The following is a 13,104-nucleotide window of genomic DNA, read 5'->3' as shown; positions in this document are numbered from 1 at the left end:
ATTGAACCCAGGTCCGCTGTGTGCAGAGCAGCTGCTCTCCCCGCTACAATGTTGCTCCAGCCTCAAAGAATGTGTTAAGTTTCACCGTGTAGAGGATGTTGCTCGCATTCTAAATCCTTTTTGCTATTTTTTCTTTCTTTTCACTATTTGGGGGGGGGGGTCACATCCGGCGATGCACAGGGGTTACTCCTGGCTCTGCACTCAGGAATTACTCCTGGCGGTGCTCAGGGGGGACCCTATGGGATGCTAGGAATCAAACCCGGGTCGGCAGCGTGCAACCCTCCCCGCTGTGCTGTCGCTTCAGCCCCATCTTTTCACTATTTTAACAGGAGTAAATCTGGAGGACTAGAAGGCAGTATACAAAGGCAAGACCTGGTGATTTGGGGGGAGGGGGTTTCATGTCTGTGTTTTGTTTGGGGGGAGTCATGCCCTGCCTTTTGCTGAAGGATCAGTCTGGGTGGTGCAGGGGGCGGAGGGGCAGGGGGAGGCCGCATATGGGAGTGGAACCCTGGGCAGCTGTGCACGAGGCAAATGCCCTCCCCGCTGGACTATCTCCCGGGCCTCTGACATGCTTTCTTTTTGTTATTGTTGTTGTTGTTGGTATTGTCTTAGGGTCAACACCCAGCGATGCACAGGGGTTACTCCTGGCTCATGCACTGAGGAATTACTCCTGGCGGTGCTCGAGGGACCCTATGGGATGCTGGGAATCGAACCCGGGTCGGCCCCGTGCAAGGCAAATGCCCTTCCCGCTGTGCTATCGCTCCAGCCCCACTGACGTGCTTTCTTGTACCTTTGGGTCCTGAGTCCCTCCCGGTCGCGTGTCTGAGGGGCTGTTGCCGCCACGGAGCTCGGACTCACTGCCGTCAGCTGTAGCCGCAGGGGCGGTGTGGGTCAGAGCAGCGGGTCAGGGCCGAGGAGCAGCCATGCTGCATCCTGAGTGAGCACCCAAGGGTGGGCACGGCGGGGAGCCTGGGCTTTGCAGGCGGGAGCCGCAGGTTCAACCCCCGGCGGCTCCCAAGCGTTGTCAGTAGGGGCCCCGAGTGACTCCGAAACCCTCACCCCTACCCCCACCCCCAGCCCTAGGGTGGGAGGTGCCGGCAGAGCCGTTTGGGGAACCGACTCTCGCTTGCCCCACATCTGAGGTCAGCCTCGGCGGCTCCCCATAGCTGACTCCCGAGGGCCAGGCGGCACCCCCACCTCCGGGCTGGGTTCCGTGGGCTGGGCAGAGGCCAGGGCGGGGCCGGCACTGACCAGCTTCCTCTCCGCAGGCGCCTAGGATCTCCTGATGGGGCTGCTGAGCTCGGGCCTCCCCTTCCCCATGGGCTGCCTGGTGCTCGTGTGGACGGCAGGTGCAGGTGAGTGCCCCCCGCCGCTCTCGGGGTCTCCCGTCACGCTCTGTCGGGACCCCCTGGCTCATGGAATTCATTCACGGTGTCCAGAGCAGAGCTCAGAGGGCTGGAGGGGCTGCAGGGCGGGGGCAGGGGCGGCAGGGGGCGCTGCTGAGCTCACTCCCTTCCTGGCACTCCGCCAGGGCCCGGAGGCAGGTGGGGGTTGGGGGCTGCACTGCAGAGGGTCCCGCACCCAGGGCTGCTCCTCCCGCTGGGCCGTCGCCCTGCTGCCTGCTCTGGGGGTGTCTCCTGGGTGTCTCCTGGGCCGGGGTGGTTCCTCCGGGTTCTGCGTGGGGCCCCGGGTCCTCTCTGAGCTGGTTTCTGACGTGTCCTGCCGCCCGCGTCCCCGCCTGTCCGGCCCGGCCGCTCACTGCGCCCTGCCGTCTCCCCCCAGGGTGCGTGGAGGTCCTGGGCGAGCCCACCTGCGTCTCCGACTACCTCAACACCTCCACCTGCCACTGGGGGATGGACCGAGCCACCAACTGCAGCGCCGAGCTCCGCCTGTCTTACTGGTCTGACTGGCAGGACTCCGAGAAGCCTGAGTGAGTCCGGGGTGTGCGTGTGCGTGTGCGTGTGCGTGTGTGTGTGTGTGTGTGTGGGTGTGTGTGTGTGTAGGGAGGGGGACGGGAGGGGGGAGATCCTGGCAGGTCTTCCTCGAGCCTGAGTGAGTCCGGAGTTGTGTGTGTGTGTGTGTGTGTGTGTGTGTGTGTGTGTGTGTGTGTGTGTGTAGGGAGGGGGAGGGGAGGGGGAGACCCTGGAGTGCCTGGTGCTTGTTACAGGGGAGGCACCCTTGATGTAGCCCAGGGGGAAAAAAAGCTGAGGGTGTCCCAGCCCCCAGATTTGCCGTCCCCAGGCGCGGGGTGCCGGTGGCTTGCCGATGCCACCAGTTCTTTGGGGTACCAGGTCCCTTTTGCATGCTTCGAGATTTGCCGCTCCCCCCAAACAGATTTTGTCTCGGCAGCCTGTATCTGTTAGGACTTGCCCCTGGGGAAGGATTCCCCGCCCCCACTCCCCTGTCCCTGTCAGGACAGCTGGGGGTCTGCACACAGCTGGCGGGGGGGAGGGGCTGTGCACAGCCGGCCGGGGCACTGAGTGCTCCGTGAGTCACTCGGGGTCACTGCAGTTCTCCTGCACATGCTCCCCGGGCGCCTCCCAGAAGGCCAGGCAGAGAGCGGACGTCACACAGAGCACGCGGCTCCCGTGACCACAGCAGGGCACGCTGTGGGGGAAGGGCTGGCAAGGGCCAACAGGGTCTCTGAGCTTGACCCGTGGACCCACACACTGAGAAGCACTGAGGAGACGCTGGGTGGGGTGCAGGGAGGGGCTTCACCGCAGGGCATGAGTGTCGGCCGTCGCTCCAGGGGGGCCCCCTGGGAGAATCCGGGGGTGGTGGCTGGGGGGGTGCACAGGAACCCCCACACCCCAGAATACAGGGTGCTCTCCTACAGACAGAGGCTGAGGGACGGGGACCGTGGGCCTCGAACAGGTAAACCTGGCCCGCCGTCTACAGTTGTCAATAAAGTTTTATTGACACACGGCCCTACCCATCCGCCTGCCTGCCTGTGTCTGCATGCGCAGGCGTGAGTCCATGGGGCAACAGTGGGGTGACCCTCCAGGTCCCAAAGAGCTCTTCCCCCCCCACACCCCAGGCCTTACAGGAAGCGTCAGGGAGCGTGCTGGTGGGATGGCTCGTCCATCCTGTCCCCGGCCCTGGGGTGAGGGACAGAGGAGGGTGGTCCTGGGTCCGGGTCCCCAGCCCCCCCACACCGGTCCGTCTGCTCCCATGTCCCAGACCTGGGCCTCACGGTCAGCCCGAAGCCCCTGATTCCCGGAGGCCCACCCTGGTGAGGGTCCCGGCCAGCCCGGCCGGGCCCGCCCTCACGCTGCCGTGTTCACAGGAACTACACGTGCGTGCCCGAGAACAGGGCCAGCGCCGAGTGCGAGTGCATCCTGCAGATGGAGGAGGCCATCGTGGCCTCGGAGACCTACCTGCTGGAGCTGTGGGCCGGCAGCCGCCTGCTGCGGAACTGGTCCTTCATCCCCTACCTGCATGGTGAGTGGGCGGGCGCCTCCCTGCGCGGACACACAGGGCTTCCCGCTCAGAGCAAACTCAGCGCTGGACCCGGGGACCAGGGAGCCCCTCCACCGACGAGCATGGTCAGCTGCTGCCGCTGGGGCCCTGGATATAGATCAACCTGATCCTGGGACCCAGAGTCCCCGTCAACTTTCCGGGCCCCTGTGAGCAACAGGATTTTAAAGCACTGGATATTGCTGTGAGTCCTTAGGCTAGACCCATGACCTCTCTGAGCTCCAGTTTCCAGAAGAGAGTTATGGATCCCATTTTGCAGTTGAATAAACTATAGATCAGGGAAGGCAAGTAATCTGCCTGAGGTCACACAGCTGTTGCTGGTGGTGGTGGGGTATGTGTGTGTGTGTGTGTGTGTGTGTGTAGCTGGGGAGGCACTTAAAAATAATTTGTGTGTGTTTGATGTCCTGGGTTCAATCCCTGTCACACAGACAAAAATGCAACAGTTTGGACTAGAGCGATAGTACAGCAACTATGGCGTTTGCCTTGCACGCGGCTGACCCAGGTTCAATCCCAGCATCCCATAAGGTCCCCCGAGCACTGCCAGGAGTAATTCCTGAGTGCAGAGCCAGGAGTGACCCTGAGCATCACTGGGTGTGACCCAAAAAGAAAAAAAAATTTAACGATTCAACATGTGTTTAATTTAGTGCAAGTGATTTCTTTTTTTTTTTTTTTTTTTTTGCTTTTTGGGTCACACCCCATGATGCTCAGGGGTTACTCCTGGCTCCGCACTCAGGAATTACCCCTGGCGGTGCTCCGGGGACCCTATGGGATGTCGGCTGCGTGGGCTCTGGCCCCAAATGATTTGATTTCTTTTTGATATCTTGGATATTCCGGCTTCAGAAAGAAACGGTTCTGAAACATCTGGGTCAAGATCCATGAAATGGGGGCTGGAGAGATAGCACAGCGGGTAGGGCGTTTGCCTTGCACGCGGCCGACCGGGTTCTAATCCCAGCATCCCATATGGTCCCCTGAGCACTGCCAGGGGTAATTCCTGAGTGCAGAGCCAGGAGTGACCCCTGTGCATTGCCAGGTGTGACCCAAAAAGCAAAAAAAAAAAAAAGAAAAGAAAAGAAAAGGAAAAGATCCGTGAAATGGCCTGTGAGCAATGCAAGTGAGCCCAGACCGTGCCAGGAGAGGCTGCGTGCGGGTCCCCGGCCTGAGCCGTCTGGAAGGAGGCTGCGCCCCCCCGCCTCCTCCAGGACGTGCTCCGGGTGGCGCCCGCCCATCATCTCTCGGGGCCCCTGCTCAGGAGCGCCCGTGAGCTGGCCAGGCCTCCCCCTCGCGCCCAGCCCCTGACCTCACCGGCTTGTCCGCAGTGAAGCCCAGGGCGCCCGGCCACCTGCTGCTTCACGGCAACGTCTCCCACGCGTGGCTGCTGACGTGGAGCAACCCCTACCAGCCCGATCACATGCTGTACTCGGAGCTCACCTACCTGGTCAACATCACCAACGACCATGACCCTGCCGACGTGAGTGGGTGCCGCGGGGGCCGCTCCGGGGACTCTGTCTCCGCGTCGGGGAGGGGCGCTGGGCCACCTATGCCAGGCCCTCGGGGGACAGCTCCAGCACCCTGACGGGCCCAGGGAGGGGTCTCAGCTGCCCCGGGGCTGGGTGACAAGCTCTGCCGTCCCCTGAGGCTGGTCCTGCTTCAACTCTCCCTCCGCGGGGTTCCCCACCCCTGCTGCCGAGGGCGGGCGCCCTTCTGCGTTGCTTGCAGGCGGAGGGGGTCCCTCCTGGCCCTCTCACACCCCTAGTGGTGGGGAGACCTCCGGGCCGGACACTCGGCACCCCAGTGAGCTGTATGCTGGGTCCCTGCCCCTGTGTGGTTGCTTAGCCAGATTTACCATCTTGAATGTTGCCTCACAGCCAGCTGCCTCGGTTTCCCCTTCTATGACACGGGCTTAAGGACGCTACTTCCCGTGACTGGGGTGCAGAGAGCCGGCAGGCCCTGCCCCCCGTCTGGCACCGAGGCCATCAGCATCCCAGCCTGGCCTAAGGAGGCCACAGGTCACGGAAAGTCCCTGCCGCTGTCCCCTCTGGCCTCGGTGGCCGGGGGTGGGGGTGGGGGTGGGGGAGGGGGTCCAGGCTGGCCCAGTTCTGCAGGAAACCAGCCCACGTCAGTCTGGGCGGCTGCTTCCTCTTCCTGGCCAGCGTGGGGTCGGGCGGGGAGGGGGCTGTGGGGGTCCAGCTCTCAGATGCGGTTTTTTCCTGGGCACTGGACCAAGCTGTCACGGGAGCCGAGTTGGGGGCGGCCGGGCTGAGAGCGCGGCTGGGGAGGGGCCGAGGGAAAGGGGGTCCGGGTCGCGCCCCCGGCCTGAACCTGGAGGAGGAAAGAGTGAGCGGCCAGAGGGTCCGAGCCGCCGCTGGTGTGCAGGCCCCCAGAACGTCGCCATCTCTCAGCCCTGCCTTCCTCGGTGTTGGCCCGGGGGCTAGAGGCCGTGCGCCCCCCACCCAGGGGGCATCCACCTCTAAGCCCTGGCAGGAGTGAGGGGGTGCAGAGAGGCCCCCAGTCCCGGCCCGATGTTGTCCCGGAGCAGTGCTCTGGCCGCGGGCAGTCGCGTGCCCATCTCCCTCCCTCTCTCTCTCTCCCCCTCTCTCTCCCTCCTTCTCTCCTTCTCTCTCCCTCTCTCTCCCTCCCTCTCTCTCCATCTCTCTCTCCCCCCTCCCTCTCTCCCCTCTCTCATCTCTTCCCCCCTCTCTCCCTCCCTCTCCCCCTCTCTCTCCCTCTCTCCCCTCTCTCTCTTCCCCCCTCTCTCCCTCCTTCTCTCTTCCCCTCTCTCTCCCTCTCCCCCTCTCTCCCTCTCTCCCTCTTTCTCCCTCTCTCTCCCTCCCTCTCTCTCTCCCTCTCTCTCCATCTCTCTCTCCCTCTACCCCTCTCTCCCTCCCTCCCTCCCTCTCTCTCATTCCCTCTGTCTCTCCCCCCTCTTACTCTCTCTCCCCCTCTTTCCCTCTCTCCATCTCTCTCCCTCTCTCTCCCCCCTCTCTCTCCCTCTCTCTCCATCTCTCCCTCTCTCCCTCTCTCTCCCTCCCTCTCTCTCACTCCCTCTTTCCCTCTCTCTCCATCTCTCCCTCCATCTCTCTCTCTCTCTCCCTCCCTCTCCCTCCCTCTCTCCCTCTCTCTCCCTCCCTCCCTCTGTCCCTCTCTCCCTCTCCCTCCCTCTCTCTCCCTCTCTCTCATCTCTCTCCCTCCCTCCCTCTCTCCTCTCTCCCTTTCCCTCTCTCTCCCTCCCTCCCTCTCTCCCTCCCTCTCCCTCTCTCTCCCTCTCCATCTCTCTCTCCCTCTCCCTCCCTCCCTTTCTCCTCTGTCTCTCCCACCTCCCTCTCTCTCTCCCCTCTCTGTCCCTCTCTCTCTTCCCCCCTCCCGCCCAGCCCCACACCTTCCTCCCAGACGTGACCTCCCCAGCATGCTGTGTGATCCACCAGCAAACACCCGTGGCTGTGGCCGTGGGATTTCTCCCTGGGTCCCCAGGGAGGCAGCCGGCACCCCGCCTCTGTCCCCGGCGTGCGGTTCCTGGGTGAATGCCGCCCAGCCGCTGCTCCAGTGGGCAGTGGGGAGGAGGACACAGAGGGGGACACAAGCGTCCTCCCCGCCCCGGTCTCCTGCGCCCCCAGCGCCCCTGGGAAGCTCCCCCTGCCCCACCCCCTCTCCGGGGACGTGGGCGGATGCCCCAGACGCGGGGCAGGGGGGTGGGGGGTGGGCGCGCTGTCTCTGCCCTGGCCTGCCGGTTTCCTCCTGCTCAGGGGCAAGACCCTCCCCGTGTGTGGTGGCGCTGCCGCCCGGCCCTGGGGTGCCACAACCCCCCCCCCCAGGAGGATGCGGAAGACAGCACGCAGGAAACCGGAGCGGGAGGGTCGAGGGTCGCGCCTGGACTCCATCTCCCTGGCCTCTGGGCCCCGAGTGGCGAGGGACCGGGCTGGGGGCCCCTGAGCGCTGGGGTGGGCTCGGGAGACAGCCGGCCCCTGCCCCGCCGCTGGCACCTAACGCCCCCCTCCCCTCTGCCAGACCAGGGTCTTCGACGTGAACTACAAGGACACGGCCCTGCACTTCCGGGCCAGCGCCCTGAGGCCCGGGGCCGCCTACAGCGCCCGGGTGCGAGCCCGCGCCCCCAGCTACGACAGCGCCTGGAGCGACTGGAGCGACCCCGTTTCCTGGCAGAACTGTGAGTGGGGGGGAAGGGGCGGAGGGCGGGGTGAGGGGGGGCAGGGCAAGCGGAGAAGCCAGCATGCACACACATGCGCACGCGCACACACGCACACCAGGCAGATCCGGGCCAGATGACAGGAAGTCACACACACACTCTTTTATACACACTGACACACACATACTTCATAGTCACACACCCATTTGTACACACACACACACACACACACACACACACACATGCTTTTGTACACATTCACACACTTGTTTTTAATTTTGTTTGGGGTCACTCCTGGTGATGCTCAGGGGCTCTTCCTGGCTCTGCACTCAGGAATCCCTCCTGGCCGGCTCAAGGGACCATGTGGGTGCCGGGGATCGAACCTGACCTAGTTGGCTGCGTGCCCTACCCACTGTACTATTGCTCCAGCCCATCACACACACACATACATACACTCATACACACACACACACACACACTCATATACACACACTTAAACAGATCTAAATCCTGATGCCAGGAAGTCATGTGCATACACACACACATACACACACACACACACACACACGCAGATCTAACCCAGCTGACAGTGATGGGGGCCCAGGGAGGGGCGGGGGAGGGGAAAAGGGCGCAGGGGCCAGTGACCAGCGGGAGGAGGACGGCCTCGAAGGCTCCTGGCTGCTGAGACCGTTGACGTGGCACCCCTCGGTCCCCGCCACACGTGCTGGAGGCAGAACCCCACTGTGCGGATGAGGGAAGCGAGCAGGGGCGAGGGGGCGAGAGGGTCCCAGCCAGGGCCGAGGCGAGGCCCGCCTGGGGCCTTCTGGGGAGAGTGGGGCTCCACTCCAGGTCGCGGGGCGGGGGGACACAGAGCCACAGGGAGGTGGGACGGCGAGGGTGGGCTGCGGGCCGACTTCCTGCGGGGTCCGGCTCACCCCTCCCCGCCCCCACCCTGCAGACTACGAGCCCCCCTGGGAGCAGCGCCTGCAGCTGGGCGTCAGCGTCTCTTGCACCCTCATCCTGTTCGTCTGCGTGTCCTGCTACTTCAGCATCCTCAAGTGAGTGCCGGGGTCCCCCTCTGGCCTGTCCATAGAGGGTCCAGCCCCAGGTTCCATCCCAGCACCGCCTGGGCCCCCAGCACCACCCGTAGCAGCCCCCGCCGCCCAGCTGGGAGTGTCCCCTGAGCCCGGGGGGTGTGACACCAAAACCAAATAAAAGCACCAGGATATATATATATTTTTTTGTAACGGAGGAGACTGTGAAACAACAGCTGGGGATGTGAGCGTGAGATTCCCCGGTGCCCGGCGCCCTTGTGGGGAGCCCAGGTCAGCAGCCGGACACTGAGAACAGGGGTGCCCCCCTCCTTCCCCCACTGAGCCCATCCCCAGAGCTCGGACCCGGCGAACTGCCAAGTGGCTCGGGGTCAAGGCCGTCGCCTGTGCTTTCAGGATTAAGAAGGAATGGTGGGACCAGATCCCCAGCCCGGCCCGCAGCCCCCTCATGGCCATCGTGACCCAGGACCCCCAGGTAGGTGTCCCGCGTCGGGGTGCAGAGTGCCTTCGCCGGGGGGTTCTCAGGGGGGCAGGAAAGCTTGGGGAGGGGGTCTCGTGCCCACCACCCTCAAGGGTGTCGATTCTGCGGCTCCTTTGAGCTTTACGACGGGCCCCGAGGAACCCCGTCCTCCCTCGGAGACCCCCTGCCCAGAGTCTCTGCCCTCCCGGCTCTTTCCGGAATGTTCTCCTGCCAGGGGCTGGGGACAGCCTGAGCCCCCCAGAGCGAGGGCCGGCCGGCAGGGGCCCTCGGGGCCGGGGTTCATGGCCCCTCTCACTCCCATCTCTCCGCTGCAGGGGTCCGTGTGGGGGAAGCCGTGCCCGCGCCAGGAAGCCGCCACGCGCCCGTACGTACCTGGGCCTTCCCGGATGTGAGAGTGGGGTGGTGGGGTGCGCGCCCCTCCGGGGAGAGGGGGCTCACCCCGCCTCTCTCCTACGCACTCGCTGGCTCTGTTGTACGGGTGGGGGGCGCTGCTGGGGGAGCCCCCGAGTGTCACGGAAGCCGCTGGGACGTGCCCATGTTGCCCGAGCAAGGCAGGAAGGGCCGGGGTGTCTGGGTGGTGGTCGCGGTGGTGCCCAGCTCATATTGGGGGGGGCCATTCTGAGGCCTCCAGCACCCACCCACCCTCCCGGCTGAGCTCCACTCAGGGGGACCCTGGGCCTGCCCCCTCAATTCAGTGCTGAAAGTTTGGGTTCATCCCAGCAGAGACCCCCCCACCTGCTCTAGCCCCAGCACCCCAAACTGTTCCCGTCTGTCATCACTCCAGTGCTGGGAATGATTTTGCCACCCCGGCAGCACCCTGGGGTCACTCTTGGCAGTGCTTGGGGACCATGTGGGATGCCAGGGGTCAAACCAGGCTGGCCGAGTGTCATTTTGGCCCTGGAAATGATTCGAAATCTCATCTTCCTCCCTGATTGTAGGGACAGGAGTAAGGAAAGAAAAGGAAAAAAATAACAGAAAAGAAAATACCATTTTTCCAGCAAAAATTTCTTATATACAGGGGCTGGAGCAATAGCACAGTGGGGAGGGCGTTTGCCTTGCACGCGGCCGACCCGGCTTTGATTCCCAGCATCCCATATGGTCCTCTGAGCACCGCCAGGGGTAATTCCTGAGTGCAGAGCCAGGAGTAACCCCTGAGCATCACCGGGTGTGGCCCAAAAAGCAAAAAAAAAAAAAAATTTCTTATATACAGTAGTCTGGGTGTGTATCAGTCACACTGATTAAACAGTCCCGCCCGGTGGTGCTCGGGGCTGACTCCTGGCTCTGTATTTAGGGCTGACTCCTGGCTCTGTGCTCAGGGCTGACTCCTGGCGGTATTGGGGGGCCGTGTGGGAGCATGGACCGGCCTGCGGCACTATCTCTCCGGCCGCCCCATCAACCTCACAATGTGCCACAGAAGCCCCCAGTGCCACAGGGCCTGCCTTGGTGGGGGGCGGGGTCCCGGTCAGGGCAGGTGTGAGGTGATTGGTCAGGAAGTCAGGGGGCCTGTCCACAGCGTGGGTCCTGACCCGCCTTCGCCCCCCGCAGGCACTGGAAGACCTGCCTCGCCAAGCTCCTGCCCTGCTTCCTGGAGCACGGCCAGGAGGGGGACGAGGCCGCCACCAAGGGGAGCAGCAACGGGCCCGGGCGGGGCCCCGGCGGGTCGGCGTGGCAGCCCCTGGAGGCCAGCAGGACGGTGCTGTGGCCGGAGCGCATCAGCGTGGTGCAGTGCGTGGAGCTGGCCCGGGCGGAGGAGCCGCGGGAGGAGCCGCCGGAGGACCCCCTGGAGGACCCCCTGGAGGAGGTGGAGGGGAGCAGCTCCGGAGCCTTCCTGGACAGCAGGAAGGACATCGCCGACCGGCTGACGGAGAGTCTGTTCTTGGGCCTGCTCGGGGCCGACCCCGGGGTGCTGGCACCCCCGGAGGCACCCCCGGAGGCGTCGTGCCCGGGCGAGGGCCGGCCCTTCAGCTCCGGCTCCGGGTCCGAGCCCGCGGCGGCCGGACCAGCCTGCCCCCAGAGGCCCGCAGCCGTGTCCGACAACCCGGCCTACCGCAGCTTCCAGCAGTGCCTGCAGGACGGGGGGCGGCCCGAGGACCCCGGGGGGCCCCCACCCTCCTGCCCGCAGCCGCCGCCCCCGCCGGAGCCTGAAACCTGGCAGCAGAGTCTGCAGCGCGCGCCCCCCAGCGGCTACCGGGCGTTCCTGCAGGCGGTGGAGCAGGGCGCCGCGCAGGGCAGCGCCGTGGCCGGACCCGCGCCGGCCGGAGCCGGAGCCGCAGGCCAGGCCGGCTACCGGGCCCTCTCCAGCCTGGACCCGCGCGGGCCCCCCGGGGCGCAGGACAGCTGCAGCGGCGGGGGCTACAGGCCCTTCGCGAGCCTGGCGCCCGGCACCCGCGCGGACCCCGTCCCCCTGCTCACCTTTGGACTGGACCTGGGCCCACCCCCCGGGCCTGGGCACTCAACGCCGCTGCCCGGAGGCGGCGCCCCCCAGCCAGGAAAGGGAGCACCCCTCCCAGAGCCGGACCCGGAGCCCCTCCGGGGCGAGCTGGGCGGCGGCGTGGTCTACTCTGCGCTCACCTGCCACCTGTGTGGGCACCTGAAGCAGTGTCACGGGCAGGAGGACCGGGCCAAGGCCCCCGTGGTGGCCAGCGGCCCCTGCTGCGGCTGCTGCTGCTGCGGAGACAAGTCTTCCCCCCCAGGCAGCCCCCTGCCCCCGGAGTCCGGCCTGTCCTCAGAGGAGGGAGGGTTCCCGCAGCTCCCCACGGCCCCCACGTGCCTGAGCACGTCCTAGGGCTGAGGTCTGCAGGGGTGCTCGGGCCGGCCAGTCCTGCCTGCTCACCGCCTGGCCTGCAACTGTCCCTGCCGAGGGGGCGGGAGGCTCCCGGGCACAAGGGGCTCGTGGACAGCTGGGCCCTGCCCCGTCTCTGGCCCCACTGCATCGCCCCCCGGGGTTCTCTCAGCTGCTGCCCACGGAGAGATGTGAGTGTCTGAGCACCCCCGGAGTGCTTTGCCGTCACCCCACGGCACGGGACGAGGACGGAGCCCAGAGAACAAGACGCCAGAGGGAAGCCCGGGAACAGGCAGCAAGTGTGGGTGCCGGCCAGGCGGCCGTTCCCCGCCGGCCCAGGCAGGGGCTGGGGCTTCACGTGGTGGACACAGGAAGGGTCAGCCAAGTGCAGTTAACTGGGAGAGAAGGAACGACTGTGATTTTCTTTTTCTTCTTCTTCTTTTTTTTTTTTTTTTTTGACCCTGGCTTGCACTCAGGAATTATTCCTGGCACTGCTCGGGGGACCCTGTGGGGTGCCGGGGATTGAACCAGGACCAGGCAGGCGCCCTCCCCGCTGTGCTATCCCCCCCAGCACCGAGACTGTGCTGTTCCAGCAGTGACAGTTTGCTGGCAGGTGCTCCCGTTAAGAGAGAAGCTGTTTTCAAACTGGGGATGCCCAGGATCAAGTTGCCCAGCGACCAGAAGGTTGGACCGTGTCCCCATGGACCCCACTGCTGGCAGCCAGAGGAGACAGATGGGAGTGGGGGGGGCTCGCACCCCCAGGGCCTGCCGGGCACCTTCGCTGGACATGCTCACCGCAGCCACCACCCAGGAGCGCTGGTTTGCATCCAGGGACTGGATTTGGCGAGGCGGGGCTGGCGGGGACGTATGCAAAGCCGTGGCTGCCCGCACCCACTGATTAAACAAACACTGCGGCTCTGTCAGTCATCGCTTCATCTCTCGCAAACCAGGAGCTGAGGCCCCCGAGGTCTGTCACCAGTGGCTTGTGCAGGTTTTCCAGGGACGAGGAGCACCAAGTTGCAGGAGGTGGTTCAGGGTACCGCCTTGGGGAGGGCGAACGTGGCAGGTTCCGGGAGGGGGGCCGGGTCAGACCCTCGGGAGGAACTACCCCTGCCCAGAGCCTTGCAAGGCCCGGGGCGGGCCTGGACGCCCTGGGAGCCCCGAGGTCCCCCAA

The 13,104-nt window shown here is 65.1% G+C and overlaps 1 protein-coding gene across 2 annotated transcripts in view; it reads left to right on the top strand.

Moving 5' to 3' along the window:
• IL4R (interleukin 4 receptor) overlaps positions 1 to 12,847 on the top strand; it is a 31,499-nt gene extending 18,652 nt beyond the window's left edge. For both annotated transcript variants that reach the window (XM_055135594.1, XM_055135595.1), the window contains exons 2-10: positions 1,269 to 1,355; positions 1,783 to 1,930; positions 3,287 to 3,441; positions 4,794 to 4,945; positions 7,480 to 7,636; positions 8,574 to 8,673; positions 9,064 to 9,142; positions 9,463 to 9,512; positions 10,694 to 12,847. In XM_055135594.1, the coding sequence (XP_054991569.1) occupies positions 1,286 to 1,355; positions 1,783 to 1,930; positions 3,287 to 3,441; positions 4,794 to 4,945; positions 7,480 to 7,636; positions 8,574 to 8,673; positions 9,064 to 9,142; positions 9,463 to 9,512; positions 10,694 to 11,933 (2,151 nt within the window). In that variant the 5' untranslated portion in view covers positions 1,269 to 1,285 and the 3' untranslated portion in view covers positions 11,934 to 12,847. The remainder of the gene's footprint in view (positions 1 to 1,268; positions 1,356 to 1,782; positions 1,931 to 3,286; positions 3,442 to 4,793; positions 4,946 to 7,479; positions 7,637 to 8,573; positions 8,674 to 9,063; positions 9,143 to 9,462; positions 9,513 to 10,693) is intronic.
• Positions 12,848 to 13,104: the final 257 nt, after the last annotated feature.

This window comes from Sorex araneus, chromosome 4, assembly GCF_027595985.1.
Source record: "Sorex araneus isolate mSorAra2 chromosome 4, mSorAra2.pri, whole genome shotgun sequence".
Lineage (NCBI taxonomy): Eukaryota > Metazoa > Chordata > Mammalia > Eulipotyphla > Soricidae > Sorex > Sorex araneus.
This window is presented reverse-complemented; position numbering and strand designations above follow the sequence as displayed.